Source organism: Rousettus aegyptiacus, unplaced genomic scaffold (genome assembly GCF_014176215.1).
Source record: "Rousettus aegyptiacus isolate mRouAeg1 unplaced genomic scaffold, mRouAeg1.p scaffold_m13_p_1, whole genome shotgun sequence".
NCBI lineage: Eukaryota > Metazoa > Chordata > Mammalia > Chiroptera > Pteropodidae > Rousettus > Rousettus aegyptiacus.
The window spans coordinates 39,714,339-39,735,624 of NW_023416284.1; the positions used below are offsets into that span (position 1 = coordinate 39,714,339).

The following is a 21,286-nucleotide window of genomic DNA, read 5'->3' on the forward strand; positions in this document are numbered from 1 at the left end:
GCCAGTCTACTAGTTGAGTGATAAAGTGATTCAGGGGTTCCCATAAAAGCCCATATCTCTCTGAATCCTTCTTATATGGACAGGCTATGGATTAGGTAAAACTTGTGAGTGACAAAGTCTCATCTCTATAGCCTTATCGATACCTACACCAAACCCTCTCAAAAAGCTGCTTTTTAGTCTGACTCCTAGTCTTTGTCATTTCAACAGTCAGTGTCTTCTGGCTCAAAAATGCAAGAATTGGGAGTGTTCAGAGGGAATTAGCTGGCTGAGTACGTGGCTCTGCCCTCCCTGGGCTCTGTCTTTCATTAGGGCTTTGCTAAAGGATCTGGACTGTGGCACAGATAGACATTTTCTCTTGGTGATGCTACATGAACAGAGTCTTGGAAGTTGCCCAAGTAAAGCAAAGCAAGCAATTAGAAAATAAGATCTTTTTATCAATTAATCATGCATAACATTAATAATAAGGATTTCATTTTCCCTCATGTTATTTTGATTTTTATTGCTTTACCACTGAATAGTGAAAATTATTGGTCATGGGCTAGCACCAGGCCATGGTTTAACATTTGGGAATCCCTGGTCTCTGTGACTCCTGAAGTTTTCCTTTAGTGCTGGCATTCTGTGGACCTAAGACAGATGGCAAGAGAATCCAGGCCAGAGTGAAGCCTCCTGCAGTTGTCTTGGCCTGAGGCCATGTGGTCTGGCTTTGGCTAAGGGTCAGAGACCAGCCCATGGACCTGAGGAAGAGAGTGAATCACTGTGCAAGTATTTATCCAGCACCTCCCATGTCCTGAGAAGTAGCAACTGCACAGTGGTGAAGGAGTACTGACTGGGTTTAGAGTTCAAGTGGCCAGAGTTTCACCCCAGGTTTTTCACTTATTATCTGCATGATATTGAGCAATTCATTTCATTTTCGAGCCTTAGGTCCTGTCTATAAAATGGTGTTGATGAATTTTATGCATCAGAAGGCATTTGGTAAGTTGTAGAGCCCTGGTGTTAGTGATTTATTTTCAGATGATGGTTCGGGCAGAAGGTGACTTTTGCAAAGAAAATTAGTGAGGTCTATTTTTCATATATCTATATTCATTTAAAGAAGCCAAAAATGAAAGGAAATTAAATTCACACTGTTTGGGGGTAGGCATGTTTTTAAAACTGTGCTTAAGCTTTACAGACAACTTAAGGAGCAGGTATTATTATTCCTGTAAGGAGTAGGTATTATTATTCCTGTTTGAGCAGGTGGGAACGGGCTGGGAGAGGTTCAGTTCATGCAGTTGGTGAGTGGTACAGCTGAGGATCTAACTCAGATCTAACTCAAGCCTATGTTCTTTCTATAACTCCTCACAGACTAAGAGTTGGGGGAGCAGAGGAGTCAGGGCGAAGGTGAATCTATCATTAGATGCCCCAAGCTGATGTTTCCAGAACAGTTTCCGGTACACTGTTATTACTAAGTTATAGGATATTGTCTTCAACAACAAATATTTTCAAGACGATGACTATAAGAATATGAATATGTTTTAGAAGTGGTCTAAAAATAGTATGGTGCCAGTGAGTTTTTGCCATAGTTCATCAAGGACATTCACTCATTCAACATATATTTATGGAAAATTTATTTTATTCCAGCTATTGTTAATCGCTGATAATAGAGCAGTTTATAAGACAATCCCTGTCCTCAAGGTGCTCATATTCTAGAAGAGGGACAGGAAATCACAGTGCACTGTAAGAGGAATGGAAATTTAAGTCACTGTGGAAATAGACCCCAGTTAAAGTAGAGGAGTCCAGAGGAGGTGATATATATATATAGGCTGGGGGCCGAAGGGTGAATTGGAGTTGGCTAATAAGCACGTGGGTGCGGTGGCTTGCAAAAGGCAGACTGCGTAGATGGAATAACATGGGGAAAGGTCTGGCAGTCTGAGAAAACAAGACCTTTGTGGGACTGCAGATACAGTAGGATGAGAGCATAGAATGTGAGAAAGTAGTTCAGTGAGTCAGTCAGAAAGCATGCTTGAGTCCCTGTTGTATGCTCAGTACTGCTATTCATAATGGGAATTTCCTTTCGGACCTGGTGGGATGGAGCCAGTTTATTCTAGTCATAGTCAGAGAAAAGCCAGAAGCTGTTTGCCACACCTTTTCTGACTCTCCCATGTCAAGGACCTGGACCTGCAAACAGTGAAGCTGAGCTCCAAGTGCTCACGGAGCTGCAGTGTCCTCTCCTGGCAGGAGAAACTCTCCTCTTCTCAGTCATCTTGGGATGGGACTCGACAGTGCTCCAGAGAACAAAGCAGCGAACTAACCCCTCTTGTCAGGAGAGAAGGACCGAACACCAGGCAGGGCTCTTTCCACCTCTCCTTCGGTGGGCGTATGACTCAGAGGCAGTGACATCAGCCATGACCTCATTCACCCAGAGGGGAGACTGCAGACCGAGAGCAGGGCTTTGGCTTCTGCCCTTCTCCATGTTTTATCTCATCGGGGACATTGTCATGGTCCTGCTGTTGTTTTCCACACATCTTTTTCATTTGCCTATTTTTTTCTGTCTTCCTTTTTCTGTCTTTCTCATTTTATTCATTTCTCATGTTTAACCTATTCTTTCTTTTCACCCCATTTTGTTTTTCTTTTTGCCCATCTCTTGCTCTTCTCTTTATTGTCATCTCCTTTGTCCTCTTCTAAATTGTTCTTGTTAAATTTCCATTCTCGCTTATCTTCCCTTTTGCCTCCATTTTAGCCCCTCCCTCTCTCCCTCCCTCCCTTCCTCCCTCCCTCTCTCCCTCCCTTTTCTTCTTTCCTTCTCCTAAGCTCTTTCTCCTCCTTTTGTCAGAGATGTACATGGAAACTGGTTTTTCTGCCTCCTATCTCTTTTCTCCTCCAGACTTTCACCATGTTGTTGCTATCCTAACTTTCCTAAAACTGGATTCACAAACCACCCCCTGCTCAGGATCGATGGTGGCTGCCTTCTCTTCTGACCTGGGTGTCTAATACAAATCCAGATTTACCCCTTACTACACTTGAGCACACATCTATCTCTCAGGCTGACTTCCTCAGGGTTTCTCTTCCATCGCTAGGAAGGCAGTTAATGCTTCTTCCTGCAGTTTTGCTCACGCAGTGCCCCCAGCTTGGACTCCCCTCCATCCCATCTTCCTTGGTCTTTGCCTTTCTTCCACAAGGCCAGACACTCCCTCCTCAGTACACCTTTCCTCTGTCTCCTGCCCACGGCAGTGTCTCTCCTTCATGACTGCTGCATTCTTAGTTTATAAATCAGATATTTTAGAACTTGAATTGTTCTCTGCTATTTATACATAGCTGCCAAATGCTTCATATGCAGGCTCTTTGCTCCGCCTAGCCAATAAGCGCCCTGAGAATCGGGACCAGTACTTTGTTGCCTTTTTTTAAAGCACCTAGCACATATCTGGCCACAACCTAGGACTGACAGACAAATCATCACATGTCAATAAATATTTCATTTGAGGAATAGTTATTTCATGTTAACTCTAGGGATACCAAAGAACAAGTCATAGCCCCTTTCTAAAAAGAGCTAGGACTCTAGTAGGGCAGGTAGATAGGCCTCCATATAATTTGAGGAGAGCAAGGATGTGAACAAAACTAACGTTTATTGGGGATGTATCAGGCCAGGCACATTAACATGTACAACCTCGCTGAGTGGAATCCTGCTAACAATTCTACGAGTTAAATGTTGTACATGAGCAAAGTGAGACACATTGATAATTAGGTGACTTACTGGCCGAAAAGTGACACAACTAACAAGTAGGAGAACCAAGCTTTGAACTAAGGCATGTCAGTCTCCAAAGCTCCTGCTCCTTGCCAAAAATGGAAACAAGTGGTGGAACTGACATTCTAACTAATAATGAGAACAATTATTTAAGAAGCGCTTACTATGTGTCAGATGTTCTAAACGCTTCACATACATTTGGTCATTTGTTCCTTCAACAGCTCTGTGGCAGAGGTAGTATTGTTGTTCTCTGTAATTACAGGACAAGTAAATTCAAGTGAAGAGTAGTTAAATAGCTTTTCCAAGGCCGCATGGTTATGAGGCGTTAGGGCCGGGACATGCACCCTTGCAGTGTGGCTCTGGAGAAGAGGCAGCCGGATGTGCACAGTCACTTCGGTATAGCGCAGCCTGTCGCATTACTAGAACTGCTATTGCATCAGTCCATGTGGAGACTCAGGGACTGAGGGGGTGCCGATAGGTGAGGGTATTGAGATGTGAGGCTAACAAGGAAGCCCAGAGCTCGGTCAGAATAACCTTATAGGGCAGTGCCCTCCATGAGGACCCTTCACAGGAGATACAATAATATTCTTAGAAGGGATGTTTTCTGTGATGTTGGACTGTTTGGTATCCCTTAAAAGGAAGAGTTTATGAAATTCTGATTGTCCACATGTTGAGTAGGGGAGGGATTTCTCAGTTGTGGCACTTGTCTGTGCCCTTTAGGAAATGACGGTGGAACTATGCAACCATGTTATAAATGAACAAGGAAGGGTATATCTACCCAAATCAGCCCCAAAGAAATGCTAAGTGTAGCAGTAAAGTATACTCATTCTTTATGGGTTGGGGATAAGTCAAGTTTGGGTCGAAGGACGTTTGAGGAAGAAAGAGGAGGGGGCATCCACGTGAGCCAGCCTGGATCTGACACCAGGTTGTCCTCACATGTCCCAGAGCACTCGACATTTGATGGAGCGCCTTTCCCGCTGCAGCCCCCTCTCCAGTGGTGCTTGGCAGCCATTCAGCACGGTGCTGCACTGACCCAGGAGCCCAAGCCAGGAAGTGAATGAATCCATTTTCCAATTAAAGTGAAACTTCTCCAAAGGACCTGCTCACCCCAAGAAGAGAAATTTATCTTCCTGGCAGTCTTGCTTGGCTAGAATATGTCTCTGCTCCTAAGACAGACTGTGAAAAGCCATTACTTGAATGAGAAAAGAGAAACTGGGACAGTTTCACAGCCTCATTTATTTATCCATTCATTCCTTATTTCCATTTCCACAAACTTGTATTTGGCTTCTACATCTCTGCTCATTCATTTATTTATTCATTCATTCAGCTAACGTTATTCATCATCTATATATCAGATACAACGCTAGGTCCTAGGAATAGAGAGATTGAGGAAAACACAGTCCTTGCCTCTTAGGAACTTTCAGTCTAGTGAGGGAGACAGGCACATGAACAGATGATGGGAAGAGCCATGTAGGTAGATTCACAGAATATTATGGGGGCACACCGTGGAGGGAATCAGGGAAGATTTCATGAAGTGAGTCTAACACCTGAGTCCTAAATGATGAGTACATGTTGGCCAGGTGGAAGAGGGAGGGTATTTTAGATAGAGTGCACTATGCGTAAAGATACAATGATGAGAAAAAGCACAACGTTTGTGGGTGACCTAGTGTAGTATCTCAGAGTGATCAGAGTGGCGAGTAAGACATGGATCATATATCATGTTACTGAATTTGCTCTTCCACTATAAAGGTATTAGAAAACTTTGCAAGGTACCAAGTATACTAGATTGAAAGCTTCCTGTGGGTGGCAGCCTTGTCTGTTATTTGCTCCTTTCTTTAGCACTGAACACTGTACCTGCCATGTAGAGGATACCAAATAAATACTTATTGAATTAATGAGTTATTTAGATAGTGAAATTTGCATTTTACATAGGCCATTGTATTTTAATTAGCTGTTCAGAGGGTGAGAATTGAAGGGACAGGATTAAAAAGTTAGGAGCTGTATCAGTTAGCTTTGCTGTATAACAAACCACCTAAAAAACTTGGTGTTAAAAACAACCATTTACTTACCTCATAATTATGCAGGTTGCTTATTGTGCAGGTTGCTCAGAAAGATGCTTTTTCTGGTTTCTACTGAATTCATTTAGGAGTCTGTGGAGGGCTGCCGGGTAGGGTTTGCTGATCTTGGCTTTGCTCAGCTCTCTCACCTGTCCTGAGCCTTAGCTGCGGTGATTCATGTGTTATCCTCCAGCAGGCCGGCCTGAGCTGTCTCACATGGCAGCATTGCATTCTGAGGAGACAAGAGCAAAGTCCTTTAAGACCTCAACTGAGAAATAGCACAGTGCCACTTCTGCTTCGTTCCACTGATCCAAGCAAGTTATAAGTCCAGCCCCAATTCAGGTGGTGGAGAAATAGTTTCACCTCTTCATAGGAAGAACTGCAGAGACATATTGCAAAGGGCATGAATACAGGATGAGGAAGAATTATGGCCATTTTTGTAGTGTACCATAGGTAAAAGCAACAATCCAGGTGACAATATGGTGGTTTGGAAATAAGATAGTGAAGGTATGGATGTGATGGTTAATTTTATGTGTCAACTTGACTGAGCCACAGGGTGTTCAGACATTTGGTTAAACATTATTCTGAGTCTATCTATGAGGGTGTTCCTGGATGAGATTAACATTTGAATTGGTAAACAGAGTAGAGCAGACTGCCCTCCCCAATGTGGGTGGGCCCCATTTAATCAGTTAAACACCTGTGTAGAATAAAACGGCTGAGTAAGAGGGAGTTTCTCCTGCCTGACTGCCTTTTACTAGGACATCAGTCTTTTCCTGCCCTCAGACTTGAATCAAAATGTCATTTTTTCTCCGGTCTTGAGCCTGTTGGCCTTTAGACTACAAATTACATCATCGGTCCTCCTGATTCTCATGCTTTGGACTCAGACTGGAATTTTTGGGTTTCCAGCTTGTTAACTGCTGATGTTTGGACTTCTCAGGCTCCATAATTGTGTGAGCCAATCCTTATAATAGATCTCTTTGTATCTGTATGTGAAGAGATTTCATATATATGAGGGATTTTATACATATAGTTGGCCCTTGAGCAACATGGATTTGAACTGTACAGGTCCACATACATGCAGATTTCTTTTTTTTTTTTTTTTTGTAAATATGCAGTCAGCCCTTTATATCCGTGGAGTTGGCATCTATGAATTCAACCAACTGTGGTTCAGAGACAGTATTTTTGATCCACACATGGAAATCCGTGGATGCTGAGGGCTGACTGTATACATTGTTCTGTGCCATTTTATATAAATAATTTGAGTATCTGTGGATTTTGGTATCACGTGGGTTCCTGGAACCAAACCCCCATGGATACTAAGGGACAAATGTAGTTAAGTTTTGGGGGAGTCAAGAGTTATACATGGACTTTTGATGGCATGGAAGCTCAGTGCCCCAACCCTTGCATTGTTCAAGGGTCAACTGTGTGTGTAGGTGTATGTGTGTGTATGTATGTATATATACATACATACACTATTGTATCTACTTCTTTGGAAAACTCTAATACAGGGGTGAAAGGGTGGAACCTCTTCATGTATTAACTGGGAGTTTAAATCAAATGGATGATGGATGTAAGGAATGAGAAAGAAGGAGAAGATGACTCCCTAGGCAACTGGATCAATTGATGTAGAAAATTGAGGAGGAGGAAAACTTTTGGGGGAAGATAACAGATTCTGTTTTGGACATGTTGAGCTAGAGGTGCAATGGGACATCCAGGAAATATGTGTCAGAGAGGAATTTGGGAATTTGAGATGTGGCATGTTATTCAACTTACAATTGGTCAGAACCAAGGGAGTGATTGAGATTGCCCAGGAAGCATGTGAACAGTGAGAAGAGCACTTGGATCAGGCAAGAACTCGTAGCATCCACATTTAATGGATAACTAAGGAAAGGAGCTTAAGAAGGAAACAGAAAAGCAATGACAAGGGTGCAAAGGGATCCAGAATGAAGTATTAAGAAAGACCTCCTCACCTCTCTATTTGTCCCATGTACTTTCATGTCTGTTCCAAGACCTTCTTACCCATCCCAAAGCCTTCTCTGCATATTAGGACTCCCTCCCTTCCCTTCTCTTTCCATGTTTCCCTCCCTCTTTTTCTCCTTCCATCCTTTCCTTAGACAATGTCACCCATAAGCAATCGTGTTATCTAGGTCACAGTGACATCCTTTTCCTTTCCTCCTTGCACTTCTGCATTTTGTTATGCTTTAGGGAGGTGGCCACCTGAACTGCAATTGTATTGATCTACATTTTAGTCTATCTTTACACTTACCTGTCACGTGACCTTGGGATAGTCATGGTGTGGTCCCTTTCTGGGCTTTAGTTTCTCTACCTGCAAGGAGAGGGTTATAATTTCATAGCTTTCCTGCCTTAAAGAATTATACAGATCAGATGAGATCATGCATGTCATAGCAGTAATCAGAGTGAAACTCTTTGACTTATCAGGCACTCTACATTACTTCATTTAGTTCTCAAAATATTCCTTTGAGGTAGATGCTAGTAATATGGCGTTTGAGGAAACCGGAGCTTAGAGAAATTAATTTGCCTAAAGCTACACAGCTGGGAAGTGGTGAGGACAGTAATCAAACTCAGGTCTGCCTGACTCCAACTGTACTTAGAGCCCACATACCAAAACCTTGTTTTCTTAATTCGTGTGGTGGTATCACATTCCTGGGCAAAGTCAGCTTTGCTGAATATGATCTGCTTTCATGTAAATGATAACATTTTCATGGTCGGGAAATCCGCTTTAGTGTGGATTATATATTTACCTTTCTGTGAAACAGTAGAGCTCCAGGGGAGGAAGGAGTGGGGAATATGCAGCTATAGATCCAGTTCTTGAAAATTAAAGAATTTAAATTATGCAGTGCAATTATTTCATTTTACAAATTCTATGAAGATATAGTGAAACAGATTCTTAACGGGGGTAATCTAATCTTTAATTTCAGGTTTTTGCTTCATGGGTGCTGTTCTCCATAGTAGTATAGATATTTACTTTACTTGAACTTTTGGTTTCAGCTCAAATCTCTCTCCTATAAAGGCTTTTTCTAGCCATGTTGGCCCCAAAGCCCTTTCTTTCCTTTAAACCCTGTGTGTGATTACTCATTAGAGGCAGCTATATGGCCACACTCAAAATATTGTGATAAAGTTATGAGGCTGACTCACCAAACCTTGGTATCAGCCTCATAAAATTATTGTCATTTATCATCTTATTAATTTAATTACCTTTTCCTTTGCACACATCTTTCTCCAGTTCTATTTTAATTTTTCTTTTTAAAGGCTCTGACATTAAATTTCTTTATACCTCCTGAAACTTTTTGCATTTTTTTTTTTTCATGAGTCAACTGTCTTTTGCCCTCCAGGAGTCTGTAATTTTGAAGTGAATATAGGCACATGAATATATAATTAGGATACAGCAAGGGATGGAGGGATTCACTGAAAAGGTGACATTTGAGCTGGATTTGAACCAAAGGCAGAAGTCCAATCATGGGAGAAAATGGGAAAGTTAATTGAAGGAGCAGCAGCATCAGCCTCAGCCTCAGTAGAGACGTGGAAATAGAAAAAAGAACATAATGCATTTAGGGAAGCGAAAGAAATGAGGTGCGAGTGTGAGGAGAGAGAGGAGAAGGGTGATGGGAGATGAACCCAGAATGATTTATATAAATAATGGCCAACTTGGAGCCAGGTTATTAAGTGTCCTGAGAGCCATGCCAAGGAGATAAAAATGTGATTTTAGGCCAATAGGAACTGTCGAACTATTTTAAATAAAGGAATGTAATGGTAAGTTTTACATTTTTAGAAAGATGCCTCTAGTAGCACTAACCTCTCAGCATATTTGTCTGACTTGAATCTCCAGTATTTGGTCTTTTTCTCTGTGGATGGGAGTTTGAAACACACTGTTGTTTCATTCATTCTGGCAAGTTTCTCGTTGGGGATTATGACCCACTTCATGTTTTCAGCATCATTTTTTTTTCTTTCAACGGTGACATCGAGGATCAAGTTTCTTCCTGAAACATACTTCCTCTTTAGACCATCAGTCTGTGCCCTAATTCGGAGTCTTGAATGCAGAGTGAGGATAAAATTTTGCTTTATCTTTTGGGTGGTTGTGCCAGAAAACAACGTTGTGAGTATTTAGAATGTTCAGGCAGGATCATTTATTGGGTAGAGAATTAGGGAGCTCTGTTCCCTCCCTTTTATTCACTTTATCCAGCAAATAGCTCAGATAGAATCTCTTTGCAATTAATAACAAAACATTTGGATGACCCTTTCTGAACTGGTCACCCTTACATTCTCATACTACTCCTAGGCCCTGGTGTCTCCTGACATACATTGTAGTATCTGCTTCATTTTCCCTACACTGTTCCTCAGTGTCTAGAAGCCAGCAGAGACTTCACTGCCTCCTTAGACACCTCAGTGAGAGGGAGAGGGAGAGGGAGAAGGAGAGGGAGAGAGCGAGAGCTACATCTCCTTGCCATGAGGCCGGGGCGGCTGCTGCCTGGCCTTGAATCTTGGATATACTGCTCTACCTCCACCCTCTGGTGAGGCCTACAGCTGTGTGCCCTTTGAATAGTAGCCTCCTCCCAAGAAATGCTGTGGTTTTATGAAGTAATAGATGATTTTAAAAAAGTAAAGACTTGCTCCTTTGGTTGCTTTAAAGCCTGGGGGATAGCTTAGCTCAGGGGAGTGTTATTGGAATGCAGAAGTATCTAGTGCCAAGTTACACACCCCAAATCACAGCTGATGTCTTTTTTTCTTGAAAAGACAAATTTTTCTTATGTGCTTGGTTAGAGAGATAGAATTAGCTTATTCAGCATAGAGAGCTCCTACTTTGGACTGGATTCAGCTATCGCATAATGAGATACAACGGAAGTCCGCATGTGTCGAGGACCTGGTTGGTGCTCTCTAATCCATCCACCATTTGTGCAGGGCGGTTGTCATTAGGTACGGAAAAGTTAAGTGAGTTTTCCAGGATTGAAAGTGAAACCTCTGATTTTTTAAAAGATATGTAAAATATGTGTTTGGGAGGAATTTTTGTTGTTGTTTTTTCTTGTAAAGAATGGCAATAGCAAGATGGGTGCTAGAGTAATTGGGGGGAACACTTCATAAATTATATAAATGTCTAACCATTGTACTGTATACCTGAAACTAATATAAAATAAAAATAATTAAATTTAAAAAATCTTAAAAGTACACACACACACACACACACACACACACACACACACACACACACAGAATGCCAGTAGCTTCCTTCATGATGCTTCCAAAGGCCAAAACCCATAGCTCTGATAGATAGAGGGCCTCTGGTTGGTTACTGTTTATAGTGGGAGAAAGGAACACTCACTTGACAGCTAGAAGGCCTGTGTGACATTGGGCTGAGCCTTTGTCATCTGAACTTCAGCTTCTACATCTTAGTATTTGACTATTGTATATTGCCTGGACACCTCTGAACCACTCTGAGAAGCAAATGAGATGAGGCTCATGGGAGCACTCTTGTAAGCTGTGGAGGAGTATGAGAGGACAGTTACTGTGTCCTGATGTAGGCTCATTGGTTACAAGAATAGATTTGTCTTAGTAAGATTGAGGCCCTTGGCTGGGACTATATTGGCTGTGGAAGTGGGGATACTGATAGCTTTTCTTATAGAACTGGATTGAAAATTCAGCCACTGGGGCTAATATGCCCTTTGGCTAATATGGGATTTGAGCACTTGTGAACATGTAGGCCAACATGAGAACAAAACGGGATCCTCACAGATAGTCTGTGAGCATCTTGAAGTAAGGGAGCAAGTTCTGGACATTCCCTCTCATTCTGGGACTTAACTTTCCCTCTTTCCTTTGCTGGCTAATCTCCAGACTTTGCTTTTGTAGACAAAGCAAAGAATATTGCTATCTTCTCTGAGACCACGTGCATTCTTAAGGATATCTCGTACTTCTGATAAGATGTTGTTTCTGGTTTTTCATCCTATAGAGGAGTTAAACTAGGGTCCCTGGCTTTGGACAGTGAAGCTGGAGTTGTCTCAAGAAGAAATGCCGCTCCTGGCTGCCTTGGCGCCGTTATGCCCAGTGTGTGTCTTTTTGGCAAGAGGCCTGAGGTTCTCTTTGAGACATCCTGCTCGGGTTCCATTGTCCACAGCAGATGTCTGTATGGCCACAGGCTGAAAGCTATTATTATGCAAGGTCTTTAATGACCCTACACAAGATCCAACAGAAGTTATTGTCTGAATTTGGAAGATTGTTCAGTTTTGGCTGGAAGCACTGGTTGTTGATGCTCTGGTTTTAGTGGTTCATTTCCGGTGACTGGCCTTGGATTGATTTCTGGAGCTCTTAGAAGGAGGCAGCCTTTTTTCCCCTCTCCCGGAGAACTGATTGCTGACTCCATAAAGCAAATGGAAAAAGAGTTTGGGGACTGACTACCCAGAAGGCATACTAGTAGTTTGACTTACATACTAGTTTCAAAGGCTACCATTTTTTGATTTTGACCTCTTAGTGTATAAAGATATTACTAGTCCATAACCGTGTTAGTTATGTTTAGTCAACTTTAAGTTTTGCTGTGTTTAACATTAACGTCAGGGTGTTCAAAGAGAAGTTTAGCCCTTTCTAAATGTGAGTTCTCATCCAAATGCTTGGGAATTTAAATAAATAGCAACAATAGAAAATAGGCTGTTTACATTAGAACCCTTTAGATGTTACAGTTGTTTTAATGGCACCAGATAACTCTTTCTCTGCTGTGCATAGATGTCTGTGTTCATATGGTACTGATGGGGAAGGAGGAAATAGGAAGAGCGTATAGATTTGAGGGCAAATGTAGATAAAGGCCAGTCGCATATCTGTAAAATAGAAGTAACAACACCCGAGTGTTTTGTATCATTCTAAGGAGATAACACTTGTGGAATATGTGTTATGAAGTCTGAAGCACTCCTCACAGGAAAGTCTGAAAGGTGAAACTGGGCAGTTTGGTTATTCAACAAATATTTATTGAGTGCCTGCTATGTGTCTCCCTCTAGCAAATACTGGAATATATCTCTTCAGGAACATCTGCATTGTTGCCCTTAGGGTCCCAAAGATACCCTTGTGGTTATGGTACCTTCCTTATTGTTGTAGCTTTCTGGGGAGGGGACAGTTGAAACCAGGACATAGAGAGTTGCCTGGGTGGTAGGAAACCTTCTTTGCTACTGTTTCTGTCAGATTTATTACGAAGTTTTCCTTCTCTAGCTAGGTACAGAAAAAGGCCACTCGACAGTTTCCAGGTTTGTCTCACCTCCAGTTCCATTCACTAGCCAAAGTTAAATGACTCCACTTGGATCCTTAATCTAAATTCCTGGGAGGAGGGATCTGATTGGCTCAGGTCACATGTTCATCCCTGGTCTAGTTAAGGGGAGTAGAGTCATGTAGTTTCCACCCTCCAGCTAGGGGTCCAGTCTTCTTTAGGGGGAGGAGATAGGACACTAATGGGATATCATAAAACTGACAAGGTCCTTGACCTCGTAGAGCTTACAATCTAGCAGGAAAGAAAGACATTACAGGCATAATTGTGCGGTACTGTGGGTAGTATGGCAGCCAGACTTAATCTGAGTAGGAGATCTGGACGGCCTCCCCAGGGAAGGATGGATACGGTTAACAAAAGCGGACAGCGCGACATGGGCTTGGAGGGTACGGGGTGACAAGTGAATGAATGTTTCAGACAGAATCAGCAGAGATGAAAAAAGAAAAGCCCAGGGGAAAGAAAAATTAACCACATTGGCAGTATGTGGAAGAAACTGGAAGAAAGAATTGTTTAAAAAATTTACAGGAATAGTTTGATTATGTGGCATTCTTTTTGCTTAGATTGGAAGTTCTTTGAGGACAAGGACCATCTTTCCTATTGCCTTTGGATCCAGTTGGCATGGGGAGAATTTTACATGGAAGGACAAATTCTGTTTTATGCAGTAGTTTCTTAGTGCTTTTTCTTCCCAGCTTTATAGCTGTTCTGCTTTGAAATCTTAATTATGTCTTGACATGTATCCTCCAGCCCTTCCCTGGGAAGATGGATTACATACTTTCACACAGTGTGCTTTCTGCCCCTCCAGGTTGGCAAAGAGGGATCAAAGGGGAATTGTGGTCATTTTTGGAAGGATCGATAATTGCCAATTTTTTTTTTTCCTGTATAGGTACTGCTTTTATATCATTGCCCCCTCAGCCCCTGAACAGATGTTTTATTGGGTATTGTTGGCTATGATTTTGTTTTGAAAATTTTGAGACATTATTGAAAGAGGAGAGGGGTAGGGGAAAAAAAGCCCATAATTGATTCTAATATATATTTAATTTGGCAGAACTTGAGAGAGACTTGCTGGGATAAGGCGGGACATTTCTTTGATCTCCCAGACTTCTTATCGTGGAAGGCAACAGGTGTCACAGCACGGTATGTTAATTACAAGTTGGATTTTATTTGTGCTCATCCATTCTCGGATGTCTCGGATGTATATATATTGCTTTCTTAACTCGCTTTGACTGGATGTACTGTTTGTACATCTGCATGCGATTTTGCATACTTGAAACATCTTGAATCCATCTTCTACCTCCACTGCACATGCCCAAACACCATTGTTCCTATGCGGCCTGGAATGTGGGTATCCAAGGTGAAGGCCAGACATTGAAACTGGACACATTTGAAGGAGATGTGAACAGTCCATTGTGAAATGGACTGTTTTTCCAAAGGCACTTTTTGTAGTGAGTAAAAGGAAAATATTTTTTTGCCCCTAAAGGCAAGAGATGTATTTGTTAAGGAAGCTAATTTGTTGGGATGGGCGTGTTACGAACCTATTTTGCTTTTTATGTTAATGTACTTGAATCATTGCAGAATATAGAGGTATATATGTTGAAGACGACAATTTTTAATGAAGTATGAATGTTATAAATAAGTATGGGCTACATGGCAGAGTCAATTAAAAAATACTCATTGAGTGTGAAATTGTGGCTGCTGTAATTGACAGTGGATGTGCATATGGGTACACAAACATGTGTAATATGTATTTATATATGGACAAATATATATGCGTGTATACATATATATATTTGGAAACGAAATCTCAAAGTATGTATGTCTGTTGTCATCCTGACCTCAGATTTTAGGAGGTGAACAAAATGGGGGTACCAGGGGAGGTGGGGTCTTTTCATCTTGAAAACTGGATTTAGAATCTGTACTTAACAAATATATGAGGAAGGGGATCATTTCCAGAGGATAAATATATATATTTAAGGAGGCAGTGTTTTTTTATTTTAAAGTCAGCTCATTTAGAGAGGGCTAAATCCTCCCCATTTTCCTTTTTATTTGAACTCAAGGGAAACTGGGAATAGGAGTACCATTTTCCTTGTGCTCTTTCTATCAAATTTTGTATGATTTGGACCTTTTCTTGTAGAGAGCTAATAAGAGTTTGATGATTCAGCAGCATGGGCTTCCAGAAAGGTGACAGCAGAGGACATGTTTCACAAGCATGTCATTTCGTCATGTGGATTATCCTTGCCTACCACCAAAGAAATGATTAGGTCTCAGGGTAGTAGGGATCCATATGTGTATACAGATGGCCTCAGCGAAGGTCAGGTACTCACCCCTCTCTGGGTGGCATGCATACCTACTGTAGCATCACAATGTGACTTCTAATCCTCGATTCTGCCACACAAAAGTTCCGTCATCTTGGGCATGCCTGTCCTTTGAATCTCACTCTCCTATTCTGTAAAATGGAAATCATGATACCTACCTTGTAAGCTCATTCAGAGAGTCCTAGTAAACTAGTTTTTCTAACCTAGCTTGAAATCAGCTGAATCATTTATTAAAAGCACAGATTCCTAGGGCTTCTAGTTTTAAGCCTACAGAAGCAGAAATCTCCATGGGGTACCTGGGAATTTGTGTACTTTAACAAGTGCCCTAGGTGCTTATGTGATCAGGTAATTTTGGACAATATTGCCTAATAGAAATGCATGAAAGTAATATGGGTCTCTAATCCCAAAGTAATATGGGACTTCAATCCCTGAGAGGGACTGGAAGCATTTTAAAAGGTTAGATGAATTTGGTGAATTTAAAAATGGAGAGTTTCTTGTTGACCTATTAGAACATGCTTGGGGGCTTCCAGCCCTGCTCATGACAATCTCAAACCTTGAGGAAGCAGAAAGTTTAATACTCAGAAATGATCTATTGGCTGTCCAGTCATCCCTGCCATTTTTGTTGTTGTTGTTGTTGTTGTTAGCTTTGACACTCATGACTCATTCTGTTTTTATTAGTACAGATTTTCAATCCTTCTCGCCCTGCCCCTTTCCCTGGATAAGGGGGATGCTTGTGAGTACCATCAGAGACCTCTCTCTAGGTGCCCTCTTTTCTAGAGCACAACCTATGAACCTTGGACACCAGGCACTGAGTTCCTCTCACAAAGGTGGTTGCCCTCTCCTTGGCATATCTATCTCTTATATTTGTCTTTTTCTCTTGTTTCCTTAGTCTTCAGTTCTTTCTCCCTTCTCCATTTCAACCTGCATGATCTGGGTGAAACCAGTAACCACTCTGAACTTTCTCGATTGTGTAATTGGATAATGACAACACTCACCCATAGGTTTAGTGTGTGGACTGAGTGATGTAACAGTAAAACTTCCAAAGCATTGCTGAGAAAGTTTTTGAAGGAATTAGCTATTTTATTTGGTTTTATTTCTCTATCAATTTTGGCAGGGAGTCTTTGTGTTGTTTCTGGCATAGTAGAAAGAGGGAAATCCTTGTACTCAGACTGACCTGGGGTTTAGTGTCTTCACTGTGTACTGTCTGCAAGAACCTGGAGTGAATTGCTGACCTCTGCCAAACCCCTCAGCCTCAGGTCTTCATCTGGATGTCTTCCCAGGGTTATCGATGGTCTAAGCTTTACTGGGGATAAAGGTGTAGCACATAATATTTAAACAAAGCATGGTTCTTTTAATGAAATCCCCATTGTCCTCTCTTGTAGAATAAGGAAGATGAGGGTCTGAAATTGAATATGCCAATGCCAAAAAAAACTCTGGGCAGTAAAGCATGAACTTGGCATCTTCTGGGCCAAGGAGAGGTTCAAATTTGGTGTTTATTTGGCTCTTATTGTGATTGTTTTGGGAGGCTTTGGGGAAATGAGTGCCAAAAAGACTAGAGGGTGTTGTTTTTATTTTTTTCCTTTTATTATTTTAGTCAAGTCAAGGTTAAAAAGTGATTGGATTTCACCTTGTTGTAAAGCTTTCAGACTTGTTTTTGGCAGTGGCAGTGCATAAGAAGTCCTCTTTCTCCCTTCTCTTACCTGTTTTTCTCTCCTACCTTTCTTGTGTTTCCCCCCACCTTTCCTTTAGTTATTGTTCTCATCCTCCAAACTATAGCAGCTACTCTCATTTATTTGGGTCACTGAGAAAATCACCACCTGGCATATGAGTAATTTGTAATTCAGCTCCATTCTTATTATATTAATGAAAATAATTATTACTATTTTTGTTATTAGTAATTATAATTAGGTAATTATCATTGATTGTATGCCTTCTCTTTATCCGTACTAGGCATATTATCAAATATGGGCTCCATTAGTCCTGAAAACCATCAGTTAAAGCAGGTGGTAGTGTTACCATTTTATAATTCAAGAAATGAAGCTTAACGTTTTGCCACATTCTAGCTGTTGAGTGGGTAACTGTCCAGAATTTGGGTAACAAGAGAAATGAGAAGTCAGAAATTTGAATAACAAAATTTTGCTCATCAGACAGAAATATATTTTTATATATAAGTCCTCATTCTAACGAGATTTGAAGGGACTGATAATAAAATAAGAAAAAAAAACGATTACAAATTTTAAAAAAATCACTGTGAAGTGAAAATATTAAAAGAATAACTAAGGTGAATCTGAGAGCTTCATAGAAACTATTAGGTTCTTTATAATTACTAATAGGTTTGTTTCCAAGTTTCTTAGCGGCCAAAGCAGATTAGAACATAATCAAAATTAACTGAGTAGAGGAATAGGAACCTGATTGCTGTTCAGAAGTAGAACCCAGAAAATACTGGGGCCTGAGAGAAATTTCTCATACATTATCAAGGGGATAAAATATCCTATAAGTATTTTATAGATTATTCTATAAATATTCTATAAATTATTTGTGTGTTCTATTATAATTTCAAATAGACTTTTTATTTGAGAAGTTTTAGATTTACAGAAAAAGTGTGATGATAGTACAAGAGAGTTTATATACTTGTTACCTAATTTCTTCTATTATTCATATTTTAAATTAGTGTGATATATTTGTCACAATCAATGAACCGGTGTTGATAGATTATCATCAACTAAATTCTATACTTTATCCATATTTCTTTAGTTTTTTCCTCATGGCCTTTTTCTATTCCAGGATTCTATCTAGATTACCATATACATTTAGTCGTGTCTCCTTAGGCTCTTCTTGGTTGTGACAGTTTTTCAACTTTGTTTTTGATGGCCTTGGCAGTTTTAAAGAGTGCTGGTTGTATATATTATAGCATGTCCCTCTGTGGGAATTGGTCTGATGTTTTTCTCATGATGAGTCTTAGGTAGTATATTTTTTTGGGGAAAACCATTCTGAGATGTGTACCATTCTCATTACAGCTCATCAAGGGTATGTACTATCTGTATGACTTGTTGATGTTGACCTTGATCACCTGACCAAGGTACTGTTTGTCAGGTGTCTTTCTTGTAAAGTTATTCCTCCTCTTCTATTTCATACTCTTTGGAAGGAAATCATTATGCACAGCCCACAGTTAAGGAGTAGGGAATTACATTTCACCTTTTTGGGGGCAGAGTATCTACATATATTATTTTAAATTATTCTGTGTGGGAGAGTTGTCTTTTCTCAACCCATTTATTTGTATTGCTTTGGACTAAAAGAAATTGATGACCCGGTTCCTTATGTACAAGAGACACTTTGGTAAGTTGTCTTAAGAATTCACATGTTAGAATTTCTGAGACTTTTCTATGGCATTTGGGAAAATGGTTCAATTTCTAGAATTACAGTTTTATTTTCCCTCATATTTCTTTATATGACATATTTATTTTCCCTTCCCTCTTCTCCACTACAATGTCCAGTTCTGTGTCAGTTGTCAGAAAATATCCAACTTTCTATGTTAAAGAGATGGATTTATGGTTTTTAGAAATTATAATCTTTTAAAATAGCAATTATTTTCCTGGTTTGTGTGGTTCTCTATGTTTTGGGTTTATAAGGGATATCATTGTATTATTATTTTTCTCATGGTTATTTGCTAACCTGTCAGGAGAAGATTCTAGTTGGGTTATTGATCTAGGTCTGTAGTTATTTTCCAAGTATTATCACTAGGATCTCAAAAATAAATATCATTATTTAGACTCTTATTCTACCATTTTTAATTTTTTAGTTGTACACTTACATTGTACAACTTATTTTATACTTATTATATTATGGTATTTTCCATGTCAATAAATATCTGAAAATATATTTTTGATACCTGTATAATATTCTATTCTATGTCAGTAAAATATGTCTGTGTCAATTTTGCCATATTTTTAGACTTAAAATGGTATCTTAGTTTAATTTGGATTTTTGGAATATTAAAAGTAATTTTCCCTATATTTGTCAGCCACTTATTAATTTATGCCAACTAATGTCAATTACTAATTATGTCAATTAATATTACATATATCAATTACCCATGTATGCCAATTACTAATATTTATTGTGTATTTCAAGTGTTACTTTAAATATTGGTGAGATCTGAAATTTTTGTTTTTGTTTTAGTATATTCCCCAGGTGGTTTGAAAAAATTTTAAACCTACAGAAAAGTTGAGAAAAATGATATATTGAACACCATATCTCTCACCAACATTCATCAATTATTAACATTTTGTTATATTTGTTCTCTCAAGTGCTCTGACATACATATGTGTTTATTTTGCTGAACCATTTGTAAATAAATCGCAAACATTACATACTTCCCTCAAATTCTGCAATGTGATCACCAAGGAGTATGAGATTCTCCTATATAACTACATTACCATTATCATTTAGGACGAGTAACATTAATCCTTATTATTTAAAATCCTAATAGGTATCCTTGTTGTTAAGAGTTCAAAGTGCTACTCACTTTTCCTTACCTTTGTGGTCCTGACAGATGGAGACTACATGCAAAGCATATTAGCTAAATGAATAATGAAAACTATTTCATTATATTAGAAAATGCTCTGTAACCTCTAATGTATACAACTTCTAGTATAGTGGATGGATAATAATAGCTCAGAAGTGAGGCTTAACCAGCATCCGCATGTTCAAGGATATGTACACATGTATGAGAGGAGACCAGATGTGTCAACCAGATCTCAAGTGCAGTAGCTGAGTCAGCCACATAAATGCAGACCCTGCTCCAGTGTGCTTACCTGAAGCCATGGCTTGCGGGTTGCACCTGGGCAGAGAAAGTGAAGGGGTAGGCTTGATATTCTAGGTTTCACTTATCATCTTATCTTTAATACAGTAACCTTTAAAATGTGGCTTAATCCAGCCTCAGTGATCAGATAAATTTCCTTTACCTCCTTGGAAAAAATCAGATCAGGGGATGGGGTGCAAAGTCAGCTATGCTTCCTCTGGTGCTGCTCTAGTGGAGAGAGCAGGTGGGTGGCAGTCTCACCATCTGTGGGCCAAGGGAGCAGCACGGGAAGGAGGGAGAAACTTCCACTATAGCATCTGCCTCTGGTGACATGTCTGTAGTCCACATCCTTTCCTCAGTACTTGACCTCCTGATCACCTTTCTCAGTTGCATGTCCAAAATAAGACTTGGATTTTAAAAAGTCATCTTTTTTGAGATACAATTCATATACATTAAATACTTATTTAAAGCACATATTTCAGTGGTTTTACTATACTACATTATTAATTTTTATGAATCGTAGTAAAATATATAGAGCATTAGATTTACCATTTTGACTATTGTTAAGAGTACAATTCAGTGGCATTAATTAGCATTTACGGTGTTGAGCGACTATTACCCATCTATTTCCAAAACTTGTTTTTCACCTATAACTGAAACTCTGTAATCATTAAGCAGTACTTCCCCATTCCTCCCTTTTCCCAGCCCCAGTTAACCTCTAATCTACTTTCTACTACCATGAATTGTATAGTCTCCTGGATGAATTTCCTTACTCTAGATGCCTCATAAGAATAGAACCATTGAGGATGTGTTCTTTTGTGTCTGGCTTATTTCACTTAGTCTAATGTTTTCAAGATTCATTTGTGTTGTAGCATGTGTCAGTATTGCCTTCCTTTTTTATGGCCGAATAATATTCCTTGTACTATATTCCATATAGTGTATTCATATACTACATTTTGCTTTTCCGTTGCTCTGTTGATGGACTCATGATGGATACTTGGGTTGTTTCTTCCTTATGACTCTTGTGAATAATGCTGCAGTGAACATTGATTTATAAGTTCTCTTTGAATCTCTTTCAGTTATTTTAGATATATGTCTACGAGTAGAATCGCTGGGTCATATGGTAGTTCTATGTTTAGCTTT

At 39.9% G+C, this 21,286-nt stretch overlaps 1 protein-coding gene across 14 annotated transcripts in view; it reads left to right on the forward strand.

Annotated features, from left to right (window-relative positions):
- The window catches only part of FGGY (FGGY carbohydrate kinase domain containing), a 401,184-nt gene that overhangs the window by 47,970 nt on the left and 331,928 nt on the right, over window positions 1-21,286 (forward strand). For all 14 annotated transcript variants that reach the window (XR_001598827.2, XR_004955141.1, XR_004955142.1 and 11 more), the window contains one exon: window positions 14,076-14,164. Coding sequence is in view for 10 of the 14 variants with exons in the window: in XM_016159901.2 (XP_016015387.1) it covers window positions 14,076-14,164 (89 nt within the window). In the remaining 4 variants the exon portion in view is untranslated. The remainder of the gene's footprint in view (window positions 1-14,075; window positions 14,165-21,286) is intronic.